Raw genomic sequence first — 27032 nt, forward strand, 5'->3', positions numbered from 1 at the left:
GTCCACCATTTTTCAATTCATCATAACATTTAGAGACTAACAATCATCATAGATGAGGTAAAAAGGGGAAAGAATATATATATATACAGTGAGGGGGAAAAGGGCTGGGTGGAGGATTGATATTTTTGTGGTACTGTATGTCACATCAGAGACCAAGGGCTCCATTTTCGTCACCGCTAAACCCCTTATCCCTAAACTTCTTTGCCTTTTTTAACTATTTTGAAAAACATTTTTGAATAGTTCAACTAGCCAATCTACATTGACACATTGTGAGCTTGTAGACTGGCCATTTTAACTACTGTATTCAAAAAAGTTTAGCAAAATAGTAAAAAAAAAAAAAGAAAAAAGCCAAAGAAGTTTAGGGATAATGGGTTTAGCGGTGACGAAAATGGATCCCCAAATGTTTACCATCCTTTCTGCTTGCCCTAGGGAGAGATTATGACCTTCGGGCAGTACCTCCAGTCAGCCAGTAGGTGTCCTACCGGACACAAAGAAAACAGTAGTAGGGAGACCACTGCCAATGTGTCTCAGCAAATAGACATGTTACCTCATGATGATGATAAGAGTGACCCTCACTTCATACGGGTGTGATTTTTTTTAACTGTTTACCTACAATGACATGCCCAAAATAGGGACACCAAGTTGAAAAAGGCTAATGCATGTATAGTTGCAGACCGGAACAGTGCCACATGGACAGGCCATTGATTGATACTAGGCACTTTGTAGCACTTTTTGAGTGCATGGTGCAACCACTCCAAAGAACAGCAATGTCCGTGTTCACCTATGTGACGTTGGTTAATGAGCCTATGAGTAAAGGGAGGGGCGCTGTTGTGCCAGAAACAGAGAGAGAGATAGTATTAGTGCTGCACTGTTGCCTGTTAATGAGAGAGAGGAGAGGAGGGGGGAGGAGAGGAGAGGAGAGGGGGGGGGGGGGGGGTGGAGAGGGGCGTTGCAACACTCAGTTCACAGGGTGTGAAGACTATAGCCTACACTCCTTTCTTCTACTATTCAAGTTCATTACTCGACGCAAAAGGCAATTATTTTCCCCTTCAAACTCAGCAGCACCAACCCATTTTGGGCGGGAACCCTTTTGGTGTTTTAAGCATTGTTATACTTTAGCTATTGAAAAATAGCAGATCTACAAGCTCATAGCGTGGCACCGAGCTTGTAGATCTGCTATTTTTTTTTAATCGTGAAAATGTGGTGCAAATTTCGAATACATATTCTTTCAGAGCAAACATGTTTCTTTTTATGGAAATGGCAGGCCAATCCACAATTGCACAACACAGTGGTGTTTCATTTGGTTGAAATAAATCGTTTTATTTATTTATTACCTTTTACCTTAGAAACAGGAGATAGGCTCCTGCCCTTATGGGCCACATGGCTCAGCAAGGCTTACTTAAGCATTGCTCTCGAGATTAGAGAATATATGTTCAGTAACAGCCAGCTCTTTAGTAAATAAAATACATTTACTGGTGTGTCACAACATTTATCTAATCAAGAGAGAGAGAGAGATGTGCCCATTTATCAGCTTCAGTTTATCGATTTCGCCACTTCCAATTTCACTTGTTGTTTATCCCGTATGAGTTCTCTCTCCTGATTTGATGCAATTGGTATCCCGACCGGAAACTGTATTTTCTGTACATTCAAATTATCTGATTTGAACATCACATTGACATTAAAAGCTATTCTACATGCGACAACAAATAGTATAGGTTTTATTAATAAAACAAACCAAATTGGAATAACTATAGATGACAGTATAAAATGCCTGTGGAATCTGCCTCTATTATGTAAATTAAAAAGTATTTCGATATCAAAGTTCGACTTCAGTTTATCACAGGCTACACCAGGTATGAATGAGAGGCTGAAATTCCCACAAATTTCAGCTACATTTGAACAAAGCATAAATGTGTCCATAACCTCTATTAATCTGTAAAAGTGTCACAATGTTTTATACTATATTATAGTACCTGAACTCGTGTTATTGAAAGCATGGGTCTAGAAGTAATATTGTTTTATGGATGTAGATACAATTTATGATCTCAATGATGCAACTGGGCACTTTTATTCCCACAGAACAATCCAAGAGGGCCAGTTTAGTACGCTTGTCTGTTATTGAGCAATATCTGACTGGCCGATCGCCTTGTGTTATTAGTGGCTGATATGGGCAAGTTTAAATGTACACTCACTCACCCACAGAGGTAAGTAAACACACTCAGAAGGTTTGACAGTAAGGAGTTTTTATACTTCCTAGTTCCTGCTCCAGAGAGATATCCTAGTATAAATATATGATCTGCCTGGCACTGCCAAGCAAGCACTCCCTCTGTGTGTGTATGTATGTCAACAGGGCAGACTTGAGAGGAACGAACACAGCCAGCACTCAATAAATGTCCCTTTCACATCAGTTTCATTTTCATCACCCAGACAGAGCAACCTAATAGGTCTTCCTCAGGGTTCAACTGGAGTTACTGGACAGCCTATAGTTCTCTGTGGATGTCCACAGCCAGGGAAGTCTACCACTCTTTTGTTCCTGTCTACATGACCGGAGGACAAGAGCAGCCAGTCTCCCACTCTGTTGCACGACTAGAGGACAAGCAACACTTGAGACATCAGCATGAAGATCCTTTGGATGTCCATTGTCTTCACTGTGGGTAAGAATGAAAACATTATTGCTGCAAGCCTGCAACTGACTGTCACTGTGACCGTTAATCATTTCAGTCTTTATCTGTAGTAATTATAGTAATTGTAATTATTGGTATGTTGTTAAGAGATTATGAGATGTGTCGTCCTGTGCTGATTCTACATGCATATACCGACACTGATTAGAAGTTTTGGATTGGTTTTAGAATTGATTTCGAATCAAATCAAACTTTATTTATAGCACATTTAAAACAACAGAAGCTGACCAAAGTGCTGTACAGGTTAAAACAAACGGAGCATCAACAGCGCCCATCAACGCACAGACAAGTAAGGACATCATAATAAAACTCATTTAAGACAATCAAGTACAAATAAATATAAACTGGCAATAACTAGTGTGTGCTCGCTGTGGCGAGCCCACAATAATAAAGTGTTACAATTACAAGAGTCTGGTTGCCCTAACCACACTAATAATACGGAATATAGTGTTACAATTACAAGAGTCTGGTTGCCCTAACCACACTAATAATACGGAATAAAGTGTTACAATTACAAGAGTCTGGTTGCCCTAACCACACTAATAATACGGAATAAAGTGTTACAATTACAAGAGTCTGGTTGCCCTTCCACACTAATTAAAATGTCCAAAATGAGCCTGTGCAAAAGAGCAATATGCCCTGCAGCAAGGGGCGGAGTCAGGGGAAGGAGCCAGATCTGATCAGTGACAAATACAGACACAAATAAAAAATACAGTACATTAAATTATAATCTCTAGTATAATAACTTCAGAAATATAAGAAACACAAGTAGTCACATCTTAATGTGATCTAACCTTTTCATTAGGCAATACAACCTCACCTCCAGTCATTCCAACTTCACCACGTCACAATGCAACTTCACCTATATAGTCCATACAACATCCCTACCTGTCACTGCAGGTATAGCCTACTACCCCAGGTAAAACAAATGAATAGACAAAATAACTTTACCACGAATTACCATTGAATTAATCATTACTCAGCTTAGTTATAAATTTATAATATCTGAATACCACTATAGAGGTCAAATACCCTTACAACTATAATGTGTAAAATCTATCTTCGAAATGTCTTCTAACTAATCATTTTAGTCGTATCCGCAAAAGTTGAGGACGAAAATTATTGTCTGGAAGGTGTGCCATTCTGCACAGTGATTGGTTAAGCATCACATAACTGGTGTGCCACAGGGGACACCCATATAAGTGGCTAGTTATTATAACTATTATAACTAACTGTTAACACAACCTCACCAGCAGTTCACACGACTTCTGCGCAATTCACTGCAGCTACCTTCCCAGGTAAAACCAACTGTACTATTATTAAACCAAATTGAATGCACCACTACTACACATGTGCCAAAATACTAAGTCCATAAAACTGCATCAATTATAAATGGTTTCTACCCACTGTGCACCACTTGCAGTTACAACGCCTGCATCACCAGCACAGCCAAAGATTGCGTTGGAATTAAAATTAATGCAAGACTTCAAACCACAACTTGCGAACACATCTTCTGAGGAATTCCGGACATTAGCAGCCTCAGTAGTAAAAGCGGTAAGTAACCTATCACGATGTACAGTCTGTCAATTAAATATTTCACATAGCTTCAGTAATTTCTAATATCACGACTTTAATAATAACATACACATCTCTGACTTAGGAATACAACTGAAGTTTACAATGAAACACTGTATAGAAAGGTGTTTTTACAATTATATCAGTGACCATCCTTTTCTTGTTTACAGATGGACAATCTATACAAAGAAAAGTTTTCTAATTTCAATCGCACTGTTGTAAAAGGCTTCAGGTATGCACCAATGGTCTTCACTGTATTACTTGCAATATAATTGATTATAGAATGCCTTTCTACTTTTTAAGCAATCATAAGTTAATGCAGAAAATTACATAGTAGTCGTATTGGCACCAATAGTAATAATGCCACTTATCAACATCCCTTTTGCAGCGCTGGATCAGTTAAGGTAGAGGCTGAATTAATATTCAACCAAGAGGAAAATGCAACTGCACCAAATGCAACGTCTGTGGCTAGTACTCTCGTTGACGCTGTATCCGGCCCTAATTTCCCCCTACGCGTGAACGCATCAACTGTTGTTGCCACTGGTAAAAAAATAATAATAATACAACTATACCATTTATTTTTATTAAGTATTAGGGTAACAAGTACTGATGTAATGTCTTTATTTTCACATTGTAGTTGTGTCGCCAAATCAAGAGACCACAACAGCTGCACCTTTAACCACGATCATTGCAACTTCTCCAGCAGGTAATGCAATTTCATCAATAGTTAATTCAACTTTGTCTCCTGTGAATATAGATGAACCCTCCCCCCCCAAAAAAAACATTTATATTAAAGACATCTGTATCTCATTATAGGCTATACTGTACATTTAAAATCTGGTCTGAATAGTGTGATCATTGTTGCTTAACACACTAGAAAATTTGCAAGAGTGTGGTTGCCGCTTGGCTTGGCTTGGCTTGGCTTACATATGCCCATCCCACTAATATTGCCAGCCAATTACAATTTCAAGTCACACCTTAGATCATGTGTAAGTAATTCGGAGGGGATTTAACCCCCAAAATTCATGTTTTTGCGACAAACGGTTACATTTCTCGCATTTGCGGTGCCCCCTATGGATGAAAATGGAATTGCTTTTACAACTTGGTCCGTTCGTGATTTATGGCATTTTTTGTGATATACTTCTACTAACTTTGGAAGACGATTACGACGATTATAGTGACTGATTTGGGTCAATCAGTGACCGATTTGCGTCAATGTTTTTTTAACTAACTCCCAGTGCTATCACCACTCCCAGTGCTATCACCACTCCCAGTCCCATCACCACTCCCAGTCCTATCACCACTCTCACTACTACCGCCACCACTCCCGATACTACCGCCACCACTCCCGAATCTAACGCCACCACTCCCGATACTACCGCCACCACTCCCGAATCTAACGCCACCACTCCCGAATCTAACGCCACCACTCCCGAATCTAACGCCACCACTCCCGAATCTAACGCCACCACTCCCGAATCTAACGCCACCACTCCCGAATCTAACGCCACCACTCCCGAATCTAACGCCACCACTCCCGAATCTAACGCCACCACTCCCGCTACTACAATGTTTTTTTGACAGTGGAACAGTTCTACGGAGAACAGACGGTTATGCTGAGGACAGACTTACATTGAGACAGTACACAGTATACTACTGTTTTCACTGTGAATATTGATTGAGTTTACATTATACAATAATTATTTGGATCATAAGATTCATCCATAAACCCTATAGCCTTTACTTTAGTTAGTTGACCGGGGCCCCCCATGGCTCTACACTAGGATCTGTAGTATTTAGTTAGTTGACTGGGGGCCCCCAGGTCTCTACACTAGGATCTGTAGTATTTAGTTAGTTGACCGGGGGCCCCCAGGGCTCTACACTAGGATCTGTAGTATAGCAAATCGCTTTACCCTGGTATAGGGTTCAAGTAGTTAAACTATTTAAAATGTAAATATATGAATGGACTAAACTAAACACATTTTGCGCCATTATCTTAATCACCGTAAACACTGTAGGTTTTCTAATTAAATTTCAACTTCACTTAATTTTATCTCTCCCTGCCCCCCCCCCCTCTCTCTCTCTCTCTCTCTCTCTCTCTCTCTCTCTCTCTCTCCCCCTCACTCACACACACACGCACGCACACCTCAGCCAGTTTGACTCGAGGATCAACATATATTACTAATACAAACGAAACATTCTCAATGTCATACTATATTCCCAGTACTTACACCAATATCATTATTCCCAATCCCAATTTTCCTGATGACGGTATCGATATTCGCAGTACTACTGACACTACTGCCATTATCACTATTCCCAGTACTGAGACTACTGCCAGTATCACTATTCCCAGTACTAACACTACTGCCAATATCACTATTCGCTGTAATTCTTACTCTATTATCAGTATCACTATTCCCAGTACTGACACTACTGCCAAGTCTGCCATTATCACTATTCCCAGTACTGACATTACTGCCATTATCACTATTCCCAGTACTGACACTACTGCCGTTATCACTATTCGCAGTACTGCCATTATCACTATTCCCAGTCCAATTATGGTACAAATTGGTTTTACTGGTAATATTACTTATCACTCATCACTCACCACTCCCAGTACTCCCAGTGCTATCACCACTCCCAGTGCTATCACCACTCCCAGTCCTATCACCACTCCCGATACTACCGCCACCACTCCCGAATCTAACGCCACCACTCCCGAATCTAACGCCACCACTCCCGAATCTAACGCCACCACTCCCGAATCTAACGCCACCACTCCCGAATCTAACGCCACCACTCCCGAATCTAACGCCACCACTCCCGAATCTAACGCCACCACTCCCGAATCTACCGCCACCACTCCCGAATCTAACGCCACCACTCCCGAATCTAACGCCACCACTCCCGAATCTAACACCACCACTCCCGAATCTAACGCCACCACTCCCGAATCTACCTCCACCACTCCCGAATCTAACGCCACCACTCCCGAATCTAACGCCACCACTCCCGAATCTAACGCCACCACTCCCGAATCTAACGCCACCACTCCCGAATCTACCGCCACCACTCCCGAATCTAACGCCACCACTCCCGAATCTAACACCACCACTCCCGAATCTAACGCCACCACTCCCGAATCTAACACCACCACTCCCGAATCTAACGCCACCACTCCCGATACTACCGCCACCACTCCCGGTACTACCGCCACCACTCCCGATATTACCGCCACCACTCCCGGTACTACCGCCACCACTCCCGGTACTACCGCCACCACTCCCGATATTACCGCCACCACTCCCGGTACTACCGCCACCACTCCCGGTACTACCGCCACCACTCCCGATACTACCGCCACCACTCCCGGTACTACCGCCACCACTCCCGATACTACCGCCACCACTCCCGGTACTACCGCCACCACTCCCGGTACTACCGACACCACTCCCGGTACTACCGCCACCACTCCCGGTACTACCGCCACCACTCCCGGTACTACCGCCACCACTCCCGGTACTACCGACACCACTCCCGGTACTACCGACACCACTCCCGGTACTACCGCCACCACTCCCAGCGTCCCTCCTCCTGTGCTGGTGTGTGAGAACGGAGGAGAGCTGTCATCTTCAGTGTGTATCTGTCCTCCTCACTGGAGCGGACACACCTGCTCTGTGGGTAAGTATATGATATGCACCACTAGCAGTACTTTGTGGGCGGCTGTGGCTCAGGAGGTAGAGCAGGTCGTCCAATGGTCCCTGGGTCGGCGGTTCGAATCCTGGCTCCTCCTGTCCTACATGTCGAAGTGTCCTTGGGCAAGACACTGAACCCCGCATTGCCTCCAATGAGTCGGTCGGTGTGAGCTCACCACCATTGGTGTGTGAATGTGGGAAGTGAGGAGGACGCTGTACGAATGAATGAACCGTTGTAAAGCGCTTTGAGCACTTGGAAAAGCGCTATGAAAATGCAATTAATTATTATTACTAGCAGCCTCTGATTGGTCCATTGGTTGACTGATGGTGAGTGTACTCAATTGACAGACGACAAAGAAGAGAGATGTCCATATCCAAAGTTTCCAAACCCTGGATCCTCTCACACTGAACCGCCTAAACATTGCACGGTTGAGCCGAGTCCCTCAGGGCCAGTGTTGGCTAAAGTAACGTAACTTATTACTTAAAGTAATAGTATTACTTTTCCCCCCCAGTAACTGTAACTAATTAATTTACGATTTGAGTAATAATATTGCTAATATGTTACTATTTTCCAAAAGAAACTCGTTACTATTTCCACGAGCCTTGGTGGTACTGTGGGCATGAATGTTTATTAGAAATATTAGTGTGACACTTTTGGGGACAAAAGATGCAATTAGCCTACTGGGGGCGAGAAAAAAAAGTAAAGTAATAAGTAACTGTCAGGCTGCCGACCCGGAGTATGTGTGTGGAACCAAGCAGGAGATCGAACACAAGAATGACTGGTATAAAACATTACTTAACTTATAGGAACAAAAGAAACACAGGAATACGCCACACATGGCAGGAACTAAAACATACAGGAAAGCAGCGCAAAACTGGCGTAACACCAAACTATAATCCGACCCAGAGTCCAGCAAACACACCACTTAAATCACAGAGTCAACTAGACAAAGTGCCAATCGGCACAGGTCTCCACCAGGGCAGGTCAGGTTGTGGCCTCATGGTGGCGCTATAACAGGCTGTTGAGGAAGATTTGGGCCGGAGGTTCGTGTTGGAGGGATGCAGGTACAATGTATTTCCATGTGTGCATACATAAGTTGTATACAGATCGATGCAGTTATAGCTAAAAACAGGAATTGGCCTGTTATAGCGCCACCGTGAGGCTGATTTTGAAAAAATTGTGGCATGTCGTCCTCGGCCTAGTGAAAATGTGCGTGTATAATTTAACGGAAATTGCACACTGTGTTTGTGATTTGTGGCCTTTTTTCGAAATGGACGAATCGTGTGAGCTTTGGAAGCCAATCTTAGCCAATCAGGATGGAAGATGGGAAATGGTGGCGCTCCGTGTTGATCACATGACTATGGAGATCATGTGTACCGATTTGCGTGAAATTTGGATAAAATCTGAAGGAGTAATAATAGAAAATGTGTTTTACATATGTCGGCCTCCTGGTGGCGCTATAAAGAGCAGATGTGAAAAATTCCAGGCCAAGGTTTTTCCTTGGCCTCTAGGGAGTTGGCATACAAAGTTATCCACAGATCCGTGCAGTTAGAGGTAAAAACACTTTTCGGCCAGTTATAGCGCCACCTTGAGTCTGAGTTGAAATTGTTCATGTGTCATTTCGTCCTCGGCCTAGTGGGAATGTGGGTGCACAATTTCACGGAAATCACGCGATGTGTTCATGATTTGCAGCATTTTGTTTGAAACGGAGCACTCCTGTGAACTTTGGAAGCCAATCTTAACCAATCAGGATGGAGTGTGAGAAATCTGAAAGACCGGTTTCGTTGAAGGGCTCTAGAGAGACTGTGTACCAATTTGCGTGATGTTTGGACAAAATCTGTAGGTGTACTGTGCAAAAACTTGTTTTGCACAAAGCGGCCTCCTGGTGGCGCTATAACAGGCCGTTCTGGAAAGTTTGGGGCAGAGGTTCATCGTTGGCATCCAGGGAGTGTGTGTGCAAAATGTGGCATCGACCGGGTTAACGGTGGCCGAGATTAGCTGCTCACGGACACACGGACGGACGGACGGACACACGGACGGACGGACACACGGACGGACGGAGTGCAAAACATACTCTCCCCACATGCCTTCGGCCTGGTGGAGACAATAATTGGCACAATAGTCCACAGCTGTGTTCCCAGCAGGAAACTGTCTCTCAGGTAGGGTGGAGGAGGGGAATACAACAGCCTCAGGGTAGGTAGGAGAGAACATAAGGGTGGCGGACCAGGCATGGGACGTTCTGGGACAGAACGTGACAGTAACTAGTTACTTTTGTCAGGGAGTAATATGTAAAGTAATTATATTACTTATTTTTTAAGTAACTATATGACCGTATTTGAGTAACTTTTCCAACACTGCTAAGGCATAGAGCATGCCTGTGTGCATTTTCTGTTTTCTGTCATTGTGGGGAAGGCTTTCGCTGAAAAGAGCCGATCAAGCTCGTTGCGAGCATGTCGATCTGCGATAACAAAGACACATACATATCCATCACATTTAAACGATTTGATTGAACTATTATCATCAATATTTAATATCGATGATAATAGTTAAATCAGGTGTCAGGTGTGTGTGCTGTGAACAAAACACAAATAACTCACTGAAACGTATTTCAGCCTTATTTCACACCACTACACATGCAAGGTAAAAAAATGAAATAATCTTTGACCCCTTCAGAATGACACAACAATTAAGGAACAAGGAATCCTGACAAATTATACTATGGGAAATGCCCAGGTTAATACAAGGTAAAAATACCCCATATTGGCCACAGGACTTTGGACACCCTAAGTTTGGACACCACTGCTTTCAAATGGAGCCCAGCAGTGTGACGAATCGGACCACGTTTCATCTTTCAGTTAACTGGTCCTACTCCTCACTAATGTCCATGATAAAATACCACAAGTCTGTGATTTATTTTTAAAACAAAATATATATTTTTATATATATATATACAGTATATATTTAGATTTGTATTATCGTGAGAACGATTGCTTCCATTTTCGCATTGCAACTTTTCAGGAATATAGAAAGCTTTCTATTAGCGTGGATTCCCATCGATGATGTCACTGGTGGATGGGTATCTGAACTATGCCCACAGCCCTCCTATGAGACACAGGCTGAGTAGAAAAGAATGGTGCTATTTTATCATGATCATTAGTGTGGACCAATTATATGAAGATAGGTTTAAAAGTGGTCCCTTAAAAAAAATCTTCTGTGTTGCTGACAGCAAACTTCTGCCGAGGAACAACGATGGAATTCATGGGACGTAGATTCAAATTCCCAAACACCACGGTGGGCTGGTTCTCATATTCTGACAAATCTTGCAATGAGACATTTGTCAATGGTATGTTCCTCCTACATGACTTTTACAGTGAACCACACAATATAATTCAATTTAGTAACTGTCTCACAGTCCTATATAATCACGTATTCACATACATATTAATATTGCATTGTGGTGTGTGTGTGTGTGTGTGTGTGTGTGTGTGTGTGTGTGTGTGTGTGTGTGTGCGCGTGTGTGTGTGTGTGTGTGTGTGTGTGTGTGTGTGTGTGTGTGTGTGTGTGCAGCTGGTACCCCCGAGGCGTCAGTCCTTTGTTCCAATCAAACTGGAATTCCAACGTTTGAGCATCCACAGATCCTGAAGTGTGACACCACTCTGGACCACCTTAATGCGACCTTGATGCAAAATGTAACACACACACACACTCCACCCATTCCAAATGATCCAATTTCTCTCAAAAGAGAGAGAGGGGAGTTGCACCACTCGGTTCACACAGTTGTGATTTTTTATTATACAATATCAGTTAGTAATCTATTGTGTTTACGTTGTGGTATAGACCAGTCAGGCTGACTTGCTGATCCTGGCGGGCAACGTTCAGATCCTCACCTCCCGACCAGAGCAGCTGAGCCCCGACAACATTACGACCGCTGCAAACATCGCCAACAGACTGCTGTTGTCTCCCAACATCACAGAGGTGAGGAGGAGGACTACAATCTACACGCGCCACGAGACTACAACTCCCAGCATCACCAGCTGCCTTTTATTGTCATGGAGATAACAGGAGTTTGAAATCCTTCGCAATGCTCCCAAGTCCCTATACTCCCTCCTTGTATGCAGTATGTATATAGTGTTCAATGGGGGGGATAGCAGATCTACAAGCTCATAGCGCGTGAAATCGTGAAAATGTGGTGCAAATCTTTGAATGTATATTCTTTCAGAGCCAACGTTTTAAACGCAAATATTTGTTTCTGTGGGGTCCCTGGAACAACATGTTTTATGGTGGTCGGTGGCCAATTACATATAATAATTCTGTGGCTCCTTGACATTAAATAGTTTGAGAACCACTGACATAGAAACATGAGTTTTTCAGAAAACTTTTAGGATTTAGAAGCCAATTTTTTACAATCGTCCTCAGGTCCAAATGGGTTAGAAAAGAGAGTTATCATGAATATAGTTTACCGTAATCTTTTGAAACCCGGGTCCGAGACGCCCCCAATGCTCTGGGTTATCAGCTCTCCTCACCACACTCAGATGATTGCTCTATATACACAGTATAATGCACAGCAGCCAACAAACGGGTCTACTCAACAGGTTCATTCATTTTGTGCGATCTGCCTTGCACTTTGTTCCCCCTTGCACTTTGTGTGCAGTGGCTCAGGGGTAGAGTGACCGGATGGAAACGGAAAGGTTCCCAGTTCGAACCCTGTGGGCTCCCCCAGAGTTAGTGTCAAAGTGTCCTTGAGCAAGACACTGAACCCCTAATTGCTCCCGATGTGCAGGTTGGTGCCTTGCATGGTTTCCCCCGTCATCTGTGTGTGAATGGGTGAATGTAATGCACAATCTCTGTAAAGCGCCTTGGATAAAGGCGCCATATAAATGCACCATTTACCATTTTGTAAATGACTCCATTTCTCTGTCTGTCAGAGTATAGCCGTGGCGGCAGCAGCAACCATCAGCCACTTGCTGAATTCTAGTATTCCAGACAGAGGAGTCAATACAAAGGAGACAAATGCTACACAAAGGTATGCACACAATACAATATACTGTAGTACAATCTATAGTATACTCATAATATAGTAGTACATAGTACCCACCCAGTAATACTAGTAAAATTGTATAATATCGTTGCTGTCAGGCAGAAACATTGCATCAACATTTTAAAACGTCTTCTTTTTTTAGTTATGTAATGCCTTTACTTGTACTACAGTGTAACACAGAAGTGGCAAAATAGCCGATCTACAAGCTACGATATTGAATTTACCATGATCCACTAATTATTTCATTGACAATTTTTTATATGTTATTTGGATGACCTATTGCAATTTATTTTGTTTCAAACCGGCTTAGGGCCGATTCATACTCCTATTTTAGAGCCGAATAAAAGTCGGTTCGGCTCTGTAGAGCCTACAATGTGACGTCATTTGAGGTTCGGGGGGGCGGGTACCGTCCTAAAGTCGGCTTTTCAGTGCCACTGAAAATTTCTGACGAGCCAAAATCATTTCGGCACTACAGCACCGAAACAGCGGTAAAATAGGAGTATGAATCGGCCCTTAGGGCCGATTCATACTCGTATTTTAGAGCCGAATAAAAGTCGGTTCGGCGCTGTAGAGCCTACAATTTGACGTCATTTGAGGTTCGGGGGGGTGGGTACCGTCCTAAAGTCGGCTCTTCGGTGCTACTGAAAATATCTGACGAGCCGAAATCATTTCGGCACTACAGCGCCGAAACAGCGGTAAAATAGGAGTATGAATCGGCCCTAAGATTGACTGTGATTATTACTGTGTCACACTTATGACTCCGTCATTTCACACATGGTGTGGATCACACACCCGAATCAATCATGACTTGCTCTGATGACTTTACAGCTGTAAATGTACGTGTACAGTAGAGTAGAGCTGATGATTATCATAGAATAAATAATGTTCAAAACATTTATGGGGATTGTGGGATTGATTATGACATTAATATGGACAGTTCAGAACTGGGGTGGCGAGGTAGAGCAGGTCGTCCAATGATCCCTGGTTCGGCAGTATGAATCCCAGCTCCTCCTGTCCACATGTCAAAGTGTCCTTGGGCGAGACACTGAACCCTGCATTGCCTCCAGTGGTTGCCACCATTGGTGTGTGAATGTGGGAAGTGAGGACGCTCTCAATGTATGAATGAATGGACCATTGTAAAGCGCTTTGAGTAAGCACGTAGTGCATAGAAAAGCGCTCTAAAAATGCAACCCATTATTATTATTAGAACCCTGCCTACCATTGCCGTTAATCTGTGAGGATTCAAAGCTAAAATAAACAACAGCCTTTAATTCTCTCCCTGGAAAGATAACATGCTGATATAGAAGCTATTATTTTGGCATTAAGAGAAAGTAAAAAGTAAAATCTAAATCTAAGCTAATATATACTTTCTTCCTGGAAAGATAGCACACTGAATAGAAGCTAATAGCTTCTATTCAGTGTGATATCTTTCCAGGAAGAAAAAAAGACAATAGCTTCAATTAAGCTATTGTCCGTGCATTAAACAAAATGTAAAACAAAACAAATACCGTCTAAGCTACAAACTGCAGTCTTTCTGTTCCAGGAAAGTTAAAATATAAATAATAATTAAAATAGAATTATATATATATATATATTAATAATAAAATAAAAAAATAATAAAAAATAAATAAAAATAAGAACTGTCCACAGCCCGTCTCTGATGAGTAGAAAGAAATGGTACCATCTTTACTGTGTGTGTGTGTGTGTGTGTGTGTGTGTGTGTGTGTGTGTGTGTGTGTGTGTGTGTGTGTGTGTGTGTGTGTGACTGTGTGCGTGCGTGCGTCAGTCTAACACAGACCCTGGAGCAGTTCTCTTTGAGTTCAGGGCTGAACATTGTTCAACCAAACCTGGTCCTGCAGTCTGCTCAGCTGCCCACACACGTACATGCAGTCCAGTTCACGTCACTGGCAGGTTAGCAACACACACACACACACACACACACATGTATACCCACACACAGACAGACGTACAGACAGCAGTACATGCTGGCCGTAACAATTTATTTTAACATGCATTATGTTGTGTGTGTGCGTGCGTGTACTGTAGGCACTACAAACAGTTTTGTGGCTGCCAGAGTACAGCTGAACAGCAACGCATCAGACCTTTTAACCGGACCGTCTGACCTCATCCTGTTCCTGAAGTTTCGTCCTGGTAGGAACTCAGAAAATGTGCCTTTTTTGTTTCCAGACAACAAAAGTCACTGCCCTGTTCATTCCTGGACTAACTTTGCTTAATATGATAATTGTATTGTAAAAATAATAAAGTAAAAAGGTTTTCGCTCTAATGTAAACTCAAGGTTTATCAAAGCTAGAAACGGCGTGTGAGAGGCCAGCATTGAAGTTGACAAACGGATACAAATGTTAAAACTCTTTAAGCGCCACCTGGTGGTCACCAGTTTAGGCTTTGAGTGCCAATTCTCCCATTATAAAGAAAGAAAGAAATTGTAATTCTGTTATGCATGTAATGTGCATGTCATCACCTGTACACCAGATTAGAGGAATTTTCTAAATATGGATAAAAAATAAATAAAAATGAATTCCCAAGGGATCACGTCTTGTCGTCCGTGGCATCCGGTACATAATTGGCAATTAGACGTCTTGACGTTTATGGCTCTTAAACTGTTTTAATGATGGAGTGCCGTGATGCCCCCCCTCCTAAAACATGATCATCGGGTACTATGATTATACTAGGAGGATGATTCTTTTCTAAAAAGTTATCCCAAATCCTCATCCTTTAATGACTTTAGGGCTCATAATGGGATACAGTACGATGTTCGGAGCTTAATAAAACAATTATTCAAGCTCCCGGTAACCAACCATATCAATGGATCACTCGCTAGTATACGGCCGTGACGCTTAGAAGAACATGGGTGATTAGCACTTCCGATTCAAAATAACAAGGAAAGCTCTTCTTATCTGCCTACCCTATGCATTTCACTGGCACCGCCACCTGGTAACCGGTGTTCAAAGTGTTAAAGGACCACTTCACCACTTTTCAACCTATCTTCATATAATAGGTTCCTCACTAATAATCATGATAAAATGGCACGATTTTTTTCTACTCAGTCTGTGTCTCATAGGAAGGCTGTGGCAGTTTAGAAACCGTCTTCCAGTGACATCATCATTAGGCAGATCTTTTTTTAAACAAGATTTTTTTGCAATTTATTTTAGATTTTCATTATCGTGAGAACGATAGCTTCCATTTTCGCATTGCAACTTTTCAGGACTAGAAAGGTTGTATTCCCCATCGATGATGTCACTGGAAGACGGTTTCTGAACTGCCAACAGCCCTCCTATGAGACACAGACAGAGTAGAAAAGAATTGCGCCAACTTTTCATTATTATTAGTGATAGTGAGGACCTATTATATGAAGATAGGTTGAAAAGTGGTGAAGTGGTCCTTTAAGGATCGTTGGATGCAAATCGTTTGCATCCAAAGATCTTTAAAGGACAACTTTAGCTCTTTTTTTTAACCAAGTATCATGTTTTAGATTGTTATTAGAGAAAGTAAAAGATGAGTGTTTATTTATTTGTTGCTTTCTTTCTTAATTATAAAATGATTATTTTACACATCCTAGGTCAGGAGCAGGCCTTGATCAGATTTGCTACGTCGAGAGTCTTAAATCCGGGCCCTGATGATCATTCTACTCTCTCTCTCTTAGAGGGCCGTTCTCAGCAGAATTCCTCTGTAGGCATCGTCCTGTACCAGAACGACCGCTTCTTCAGGTCTGCCCAGTACAGAACCCTGAAGAATCTGTCCAGCCCAGTCCGGGTCGTGTCTGCCCATGCCAGTCTCGTCCCTGAACAGGTCCAGGTGCTCATCAGAAACACCAGTCGACTGAATGGGAAGGTGAAGTAAACTACTAATAGCAAATTAATAATACAAATGTGGACCACTATTGCTTTTCTATTAAAGAAGGTTCTCATTTGAAGAAAATGGTAGCTGTCTGCAACGAGCTATGAGCTTGTAGATCGGAGCACTACAAGCTCCGAGCATAAAATAACCTCTCTTCTCCAGTAGTCCCTCCCTAACATTTTCGTCTGTAATAGTTTTTATTTGTTGACGAAATTGTCAGTATATTTAGTCATATTTTTAGTCATTATATCTTACGTTTTTATTTAGTTTTCGTCTGGGAAAAAAGGATGGACATTATTCGTCATAGTTTTTCTTAGTCTTGGAAAAAGGAAGGAGAGATCGCACAACTCGTGGTCACGATGCAAAACTTTTATTTTAAGATGTCCAATGTTTCGGCACAAAATGTTCTTCTCCAGGGTCACAGTTTTGGTCGACAAAATTAACACTGTGTGTGCGTGCGTGCGTGCGCGCGTGCGTGCTCTGTGCTCTGTGTGTGTTCTGTTCCATAGGTCCATCCAGACCCCTCTCTGTATTCTCTCTATGACTATGCGTGTGTGTTCTGGGATTACTCCACTAACGACTGGAGCACCGCTGGTTGTTCTAAGAACCAAACGGAAGACGGTCTGCTCAGGTGTGTCTGCAATCACACCACCAACTTCGCTATTCTCATGGTAACGCTGGCGTCACACTCCTTATGATTTGTTCATCCATTGTTTTATCTCCATTTCATTTGACCTATTTATTGTCTATTGTTTACCATAAAACATAAAAGTAAAGTCAAATACTATGCACTGAAACTATACTATGCGAAAAGGGACAATGTGCAAGGCTGTTTATCACATACAGTATAGATCAGGGGTGGGCAACTTTGATGATGGAGAGGGCGCCACTATATGTCCACACTCCAGATAGCCACATTGCATATTATTACTGTACCGGAGCAAAAATAGCTGATTTAGATATTTTTGCTATAGTAGAATTGAACTTAGAATTGAATTTTTTAGCTATTTTTTAATTGGAAAAGTAACCTTTTTATTTTATTTAAAATGCATTTAGTTATACTTATGTTAACTTTATGAACTAAATACAAATACATTGGACATAAAAAATGCATTATAATACTAGTCATTAAGCTATATAGACTGAAGTAATTAAAGCTCTAAGCAAAAGCTAGAGATAAGTTTCGTGAAATTACAATCCACTAACTAATCTATATCTTCATTACTATCAAAGATTGTGAAACGACAATAGCCCTCTACTGGGTAATATAGTAGACATGTGAAAAATGAAAATTAGTCTTTGACCTGCAAGTGAAAGCTTAACAACAAATTTCAGTTTTTTTGAGAGGACGTGGAATGCTTAATTATTTTATTAAGAAAACTTTAAATAATGTCACTCATGCAGTCATTCTAAACCAGTGGTTCTCAAAACCGTCAGGGTTTCTTGAGGGGGTTCCAAATGGACCTGTACACAGTTCTGTAACTCTGAAAGTGTACAAATTGAACCAAATGGACCAAACCGGTCAATTTGGTTCCATTTTATACACACAAGTTAACGGGCGTCATTGAAAAATGAGAACCACCAAAGAGAGCCAAAGAGAGTGTTCATCTCTCGATTAGAGTAGAGTCGCTGCATGCTTCTTCGCCTGGAAAGGAGCCAGCTTAGGTTGTTCGGGCATCTGGTGCATGGGGATGCCTCTCGAGTGCATGTCTCCCTAGGGAGGTCCTCGAAGCACGTCCCACTGGGAGGAGACCCCCGGGCAGACCAAGGATGAGATGTAGGGATTACATCGACTCCCTGGCCTTGGAACGCCTCGGGATCCCCCCGGGAGGAAATTTATAATGTTGCTCTGGAGAGGGAAATCTGGAGCTCTCTGGTGGAGCTGTTGCCCCCTTGACCCGACTACGGATAAGCGGTTGAAGGAACTTTATCAAAATTAGTTCTTTATGTTGGTGAATAAATCCTATATGTTTGTGATCTTCTCAACAGTCCTACAGGATGAAGTATGAATATGCAGACGCTCTGACCTACCTCACCTACCTGGGTCTGGCTTTCTCCATCGCTGGCTTATCTATAACAGTCGTTCATCAGATTCACAACAGGTAAAACCTCAGCTGCACATCCTATGACACAACTGCTGGTTTTATTACATTATTCTTATTTTTATTATTATTATTATTATTAAAAACCAAGCAGCTGCAGGTTTTAACATTGTAGTGTTCTTAAATCCTGCATATTTCACTCAAAACATATGACGTTCTCGGTGATTATGTTTTAATTTGCGTTTTGAAAAGGGAAAGTTATTGTTAAATAATTATTAGGCCTGACCGATTGGTCGACTAATCGATCGAGGGAGTCTTAGTCGACTAGTACCAATCTCTTTAGTCGATGTTATTTTTCTCTTTCTTTTATGATTCTATTTAGAGATTGGCCTAATATTACTTCACAAATAGTAAGAAATATACTGTATATATAAATATGATTTATTGGGAGAAGCCAATGTTAATGTTGAATCAGACATTAAGCACCCACCACAGCACAAATTGAATGATTCTCTATTGCGTAACATTTTTTATGTCACGCAATTAGACTGATTCGATTTATTTTGTATTTTTTCCTGTAAAATAATGTGTCATTAACTGTGTCTGTCAGGAAAAGTAAAAGGAGCAGTAATTTCACCGTTGTCATGGTGAGCATTTGTGTCAGCATGCTCATCTTCGTCATCGTCTTCCTCACTGGAGTCAACAACAACAGCAGACAAAACGACCTGCCGGTACAAAGCAAGCACGCACGCACGCACGCACGCACAAAACGTAAGGTACTGTAGAAACTATTTGCAACTTGCAACCGATGAAACGTATTAGTGGAAATTATTTCAGCAATATATGCAATGACTTATATCTCATCAATATTAAACAAATATTGAAGTGTAGGCTACGGTTAGATTATAATTCTGCCTTTAGGTTCCCTGCTAACATACAGTAGAAGAACCCATGACAATGAAAAGCCTAAAGTATGCACAGTCTGAAAAAAGAGGAATGATAGAAAGAAGAAAGAGCGATGATTTTCAATAATGTATAATTATGTAATATGTATTGTTCAGCCTTATATACTTGCAGTTTAACTATTTAGAAACCTATGGCCTTCGGGGTCAAATCAAACTAAAATCCTATACTACTAGTACTACTCTACACACTACCACCATTATTTATACTACTGCTACTATCATTAGTGACACTAGCCCTACTGTTAATCTTATTTGCTTTAGTATTTACTATTACTACTCGTACTGACGAAACACTTGTTCACTCAGGCTTTTTGCAAATAGTTTTATAATAATGTAAAGATGTAAAGAAGAAAATGCCAGCACTGTCCTTTTCACATGAATTTATTTACCTCCTGACGAGAGTGGACAACGTACGCGTTTGGGCCTGGTTGGCCTTCCTCAGCGTTGCCCTCGTTGAAAACAATGTATTTCAAACTCCAGCTTGTCCCAACCAGGCTGAAACGCTTACGTTGTCCACTCTCGTCAGAGGTAAATAAAATCATGTGAAAAGGACATATAATGAGTGCTGGCATTTTCTTCATGTGTGCTGTGGGTTGTCTGCTTCGGCAGTACTCTTTTTCTCAGTTAAAGGAGAATTCCATACTAGAAGGCTTTCTTACCTTTATTTGTAGTCGTTACGTCCCCAGACTCCCCACCAAAGAGGTGTTATTTTTTGCAAAAGCGCATTATTGGCTATTTCCCCTACCATAAGCCCTTAATGAATTGCATTGAATTGAATGGGGCTATGGGGTGTTGTGCTAATTTGCTTATTTCCATCGCTCTAAAAAAATGTTTTTTTATATATCCTCTCTGTAAATAGTATCCCAAGCGGCACACTTTACTACTTATTTAGATGGAAATAAGCAAATTAGCACAAAAACCCAACCATTGAGGGCTTATATTAGGGGAAATAGCCAATAATGCACTTTTGCACAAAATAATGGTGGGGACGTAACAACTACAAATAAAGGTAAGAAGAAAGCCTTCTAGCATGGAATTCTCCTTTAATGTAAAGCTGGATATATATATATATATATATATATATATATATATATATATATATTTTTTTTTTTTAAAGATATTTTTTTGCGGCTTACGCCTTTATTGGTTTTTTAAGGGATAGAAAGTAGGCTGACAGGAAACGGGAGAAACATGGGGGGATGACATGCGGTAAAGGCCGTGTCGGGTCCGGGAGTCGAACCCGCGGCACACCGCGACTGGATCACCAGTCCGGTGCCCAGACCGTTACGCTACGGCCTGGGCCTATATATTTGAACTACATCTCTCCAGGTGAAGGTGAACGACACCACGCAGAACGTCGTCATGAGTTCAGACGTGCACGTGGAGCGCGACCACGGCTCGTGCACGGCCGTAGCGGCGCTGCTGCAGTACTTCCTGCTGGCCACCTTCGTCTGGAACTCGGTCTACGCCACGCAACTCCTCGTCCTCATCGCGATGCATCAGACCAGCCTGCCGCCGCACTCCACTGCAATGTCTGTCGTCACTGGCTGGGGTACAATGCGCACGCACGCACGCACGCACGCACGCACGCACGCACGCACGCACGCACGCACGCACAGACACACACACACACACACACACACACACACACACACACACACACACACACACACACACACACGTGCACATACGTACTATACATACTGTATGTTAGTGTACCTTATTTATTACTTGACTGTGACTGCGTGTGCGTGCGCAGGTATCCCTGCTGTCATGGTGTCTCTCTCTCTAGCTGTGTGCTACAGACCCAGCAACCCCCTAGGATTCAGGCGAGAGGACTTGTAGGTCAATTCTCTTTCATTCATTCTAATGAGATCATGTTTACAATCAAATACAAAGAAAATACTGTTTCTGACAGTCCTCTACCTCCTTCCTCCCCCATTTCATCGCTTCTTCTTCTTCTTCTCTTCCTCTTCCTCATCCTCTTCCTCTTCCACCTCCTCCTCCTCCTCTTCCTCTTCCTCCTCCTCCTCTTCCTCTTCCTCTTCCTCTTCCTCTTCCTCTTCCTCTTCCTCTTCCTCCTCTTCCTCCTTCTCCTCCTCCTTCCTCTTCCTCTTCCTCTTCCTCTTCCTCTTCCTCTTCCTCTTCCTTCCTCCTCCTCCTCCTCCTCTTCCTCCTCCTCCTTCCTCTTCCTCTTCCTCTTCCTCTTCCTCTTCCTCTTCCTCTTCCTCTTCCTCTTCCTCTTCCTCTTCCTCCTCCTCCTTCCTCTTCCTCTTCCTCTTCCTCTTCCTCTTCCTCCTCCTCCTTCCTCTTCCTCTTCCTCTTCCTCTTCCTCTTCCTCTTCCTCTTCCTCTTCCTCTTCCTCTTCCTCTTCCTCTTCCTCTTCCTCTTCCTCTTCCTCTTCCTCCTCTCCCTCTTCCTCCTCCTCCCACTCCCCCTCCTCCTCTTCCTCTTCCTCTTCCTCCTCCCCCTCCTCCTCCTCTTCCTCTTCCTCTTCCTCCTCTCTCTCTCTAGTTGTTGGCTCGCTGCAACGGATGCCACCACGGGGAGCTTTGACTTTGGGAAGCCCATGTTCTGGGGCTTTCTCCTCCCTGTGGGCGTGGTGTTGGTGTACAACACAGCGGTCTTCCTGTACTTCATGTACACCACCTGTAAGAAACAGCCCAACCTCACCAGGTCAGTGTTGATTTCGTCGACTGAAACTAAGACAAATCAAAAGGCACGGTGGCACAGAAGGTTCTGGGTTCGATTCCCGCTGGGGGCGCTGTGGTTGCTGGCGGTTGGCAGAGGAAGTGTAGTGCCCAGAATTACCGGTACATTAGATAATTGACACTGGGTGAAAAAAATGTGTTGCAAAATCGTGGGATAAAAATTATACATTTTCAATTCCGTACTTTTACTTGTAACAGAGTAGTTCTAAATTGTAGTATTGGTACTTTTACTTAAGTAAAAACAATTGAGTACTTTTCCCACCAGTGGTAATGTTATGTCTGTCTGCGTGTGTTGCAGTACAAGGAGTAACCCCGTGAAGAAGAAGCTGCTCAGTAGCTTGTCTCTGGCTATCTTACTGGGAATATCCTGGATACTGGGATACCTGATGCTGGTTACCACGGGAACCGCTCACCTCATCTTCAACATCCTCTTCTGTGTCTTTACAACAACACAGGTACTACACAGTATTGTTTTTATAATGTGCTAAATTAAAAAAATCAACAACAAAAAAGCAAAGGTCCGCCTGCACCCCATTCTTTTCAGTGAATTTCAGTGCTAATGTAATGTTATTGCATGTCTTGATGATGAATTGAGTACAGTACTACAGTGTGTTATCCTTTTAGCATAGCTTTGTTAACTGTACTTCCATACTGATTTCAGTATTACTAATGTAATGAAGTATTCAACCAATCAATCTCTCTCTCTCTCTCTCTCTCTACTTTTTATGTATTTGATGTATTGCCATGCTTTTTTGTTCTTGCTTAATGTAAATCGCTCTGGATTAAAAGCGTCTGCTAAATGCCTAAATTGTAATTGTAAATTTTCTCTGTCTCTCTCTCTCTCTCTGTCTCTCTCTCTCTCTCTCTCTCTCTCTCTCTGTCTCTCTCTCTCTCTCTCTGTCTCTCTCTCTCTGTCTCTCTCTCTCTGTCTGTCTCTCTCTCTCTGTCTCTCTGTCTCTCTCTCTCTCTCTCTCTCTCTCTCTCTCTCTCTCTCTCTCTCTCTCTCTCTCTCTCTCTAGGGCTTTCAGATATTCGTCCTGTTCACGGCCAGGACGTCGTCCTTCAGGAGCTCCGTGTCGTCGGTGGTTTACCTCCTGTCTCCGTCGTCCCTCATTCCCCTTCACAGCGGTACATTTGAGCTGAAGGACTCCCAGGGGCCGCGGGGGGGCCAGGGCGTCTACAGAGTGATACATGATTGATGATTCTCCATCACTCAGGCAGCAGAAAGAGGAATCTATGGAGATACCACATACCAGTACCAGGAGAGAATCTATAGGGGGACAGGAGAGACCAAAACCAGGGAAGAATCTATCAGGAGAGAATACTGTTGAGCTTAAAGTGCTGTATATATGTAGTGCGACAGGTCGTTTGCCGTTGATTGACACCGTGAAGTAGCTATAAAATTATCTTATAAAAGCAAAAATAATGAAAAATAATTAGGAGGTAAATGGTAATACATAAAAATGTCCTAAACAGAGGTATTATGGTTTTGAAAGGCTTTAGTGTTTACAACATTTTTCAGCTTTTGTAGAGGATGCAATTTCCTCATGGTCTGATGCCATTAGACTCCTCCTCGACCAAACTTCATTGAAAGACGACATATATACTGTGGCCATTGGTTAATACTAGGGATGCACCGATGTATCGGCCACACATATCGGTATCGGCCGATATTTGGTATAAAATACCTGTGGAAGTACCTTTACTATGTAAATGAAAGTCTTTAATATCAAAGCTCAACTTCAGTTTATTATCACATCACAAGTTTAAGCCAGTATAAATGAGTGGGTGAAATCACCAAAGTTACATTTTAACAAAGAATAATCAAATGTATCCATATAATCCTAGAATATAGACTCTATGTTCTAGGATTATATGCATACCCTGCACACACTCTGTGGTAAAGGCAGTGTGTGTGTGTAAAACCATGCCAAGGCCATGTGACCTAGAAAGGTCATCATACAGCTTGTACATATGTAATGGTCCCAGGAAACACATTTTACTTCCAGCCTTTTTGCATTGTTATATTTTTATATAATATTTTGTTTTTGCTGTGATTTTGTATATTTTATCATTTTGATGTGTGATTGAGGCTGAACTTGATCGAGTGTTTCCATGCATACTGATTGCGCTCCCCTTGCAGGTGTGCACGCCAAGTGTGGTCGAGAAGACAAAAGGCTTTGAAAGACAATGGGAGACAGCACTGCTGAGGGTTGGCACAGCATCGGGGAACGGGATCTGGTTGTAACGTTTTCTACGCTTTAACTTTTAACAGGTTATGCTCTCGTATTCAATTCTCACCGTTTTTAGGCTATATAATGTGGTTCAACGCTGACATTCTAATTCCGGTGTTTTGATTAAACTTTTTGACTAAATTATATTTGATGATTGAGAGCGACATTTTATAACCTGTTTCTAGTCCCAACTCCTGCTGTGGCAACCGTTTGTAGCTGTTTTATGGTAATTTGTAGTCGATTTTGTAAGCCCTGTAGTTATTACTTGCGCGAGCAGAGCGCATACTGCGTATGCCTGTGGTCCCCTTGGCCAATCGGATTGTGAATTTCTGGTGGCCACCTCTGCCAATCAGGGATTGTGTGTTATTGGTGGCGTCGCTCGGCCAATCCAATCAGGGATTGTGTGTTATTGGTGGCGTCGCTCGGCCCAATCAGAGCGCAAGTTGGCAGCTTGCTGCATATGTCGGTGGCCCCCTTGGCCAATTGGATTGGCTCCGTATGTTGGTGGCGTCGCTCGGCCAATCAGGGATTGGCTGATGATGTAACTATGTAAGTCGGCAGCTCGACAGAGTGCATTTCTAGTTTGAGTCTTGTATTTAGTTGGGGATTTTATTATTAAATATGTTTTATTTGTAGCCTGTGGGAAATAGGGTTGAGGGAACATAGGGTTAAGGCTTAACCCTGTGTTCCCTCAACCCTATGTTCCCTCAACCCAAATTGTTCTTTATGTTCCCTCATCATCAGTGTCACATATGGCCCTTAGATAATGTGCTGTTGGGTTCACCTGTTACAACATTTATAATATATTATAATGTGCTTGTAAGGCATTGTAACACTCATTATAATCATGTATTGCAACTTAAAACAAGGTTTATAACGCATTATAAGTGCCAGTAATAATGCATTACATAGGGTCGCAGTGGAACAGCACATTATAGGTTACCTTAACTTAGTTATGACGAGTGTTATGAAGCATTATATGTGCGTTATGAAGTTATACATGTATGTTATATGTGCATTATATGAAGCATTGTGATATATGTATATATATATAACGATATTTAATTGATACATTTATAAACCAATAGTTAATGAGTTATTAATGTCATGTTAAATAGTAAGGAGTAATATAGCTTATACATATTTAATGAATCATGAACAAATCACTAATGGCTAGTAAAGCATTTGTTATAAATGTTATTGGGTCGTTATTCTAAAGTTGCAACTATAGCAAATTGTTAACTAATAGTTTGTGAGTAATCTAATAATCTATAAGGCTGCAAGGCATGGTTGTAACTATCTCTCCTCTCAGAGAGAGAGAGAGAGAGATAATTGATCATGACTCCTCTAAAGTTGCCTTTCTATGCATTGTGTTCCGTCAATTTCAGATAACTGCGATCGTCAAATTAGTGGTTATGATAACATATTGCGTTGGCCTAGTGGTCCAGGCGCATGCCACATAGGCTCTGGCCTGACAGTGTGTCACATGTTCGAGTCCCGTTCATGACGACATTTGCTGCATGTCTCCCCCTGTCTCTCTTCCTCTCTTTCCTGTCAATCTTCACTTGTATCTATCAATAAAGGCAGAAAGGCCAAAAACCTTAAAAAAAAGAAAAAATATATTGAGTCATTATAATGACTTACAACCTAGAAGCACAGAGACATCCATAAAGAATGCAGCCTGTTCACAAAATGTGACACAAAGTTATGCATAAATCCATCCGCATATTTTGTCATATACTGTATATGTTATACAGTGACTTGGACATGCATGGCTTAATCTTTGAGACAAGCATAAACTACTGGCAGGATCAACCTGGTAGGCCTCCTCTTTAACCTCGAGATCCTTGCGTGACGGCGCTCAAATTATGCTCAAATTTCCCACTCCCGGCACGGTGAGGTAGTGACGAAAAATAGCAATCCAGGACTCTATAGAATGCATTTGGTTGTGAAAACACCACGTTCAGTTTTTCACCCACGTTCTTTCCCCTGCACACGTGGATGGGGAAACAGATGGATCATGTGTATTAACCTGTAGGGTCCATGAAAGAAAAGTCCCTAGAAGCGACTACACTTAGTTTGCACCTACATGCATTCATCCGGATGCAGCTTCCCGTCATCCCGTCATCATTCCTTGATCTCAGTGACCACCCCAGCGGCGATGGTGGAGCCCACGTAACGCAGCATGAACCGACCCAGCTCCTTGCAGTCCTTGTACAGCTCCATTGG

The 27032-nt window shown here is 42.2% G+C and overlaps 1 protein-coding gene across 1 annotated transcript in view; it reads right to left on the minus strand.

Moving 5' to 3' along the window:
• Positions 1–26930: 26930 nt before the first annotated feature.
• Positions 26931–27032, minus strand: part of hbs1l (HBS1-like translational GTPase) — a gene marked incomplete at both ends in the record, with an annotated part of 1992 nt that continues 1890 nt past the window's right edge. The window contains one exon of the mRNA XM_083787490.1: positions 26931–27032. This exon is cut by the window's right edge and continues 1890 nt beyond it. Within this exon, the coding sequence (XP_083643616.1) occupies positions 26931–27032 (102 nt within the window).

The sequence above is a fragment of the Protomyctophum parallelum genome (assembly GCF_964188405.1).
Source record: "Protomyctophum parallelum genome assembly, chromosome: 17".
Taxonomy (NCBI): domain Eukaryota; kingdom Metazoa; phylum Chordata; class Actinopteri; order Myctophiformes; family Myctophidae; genus Protomyctophum; species Protomyctophum parallelum.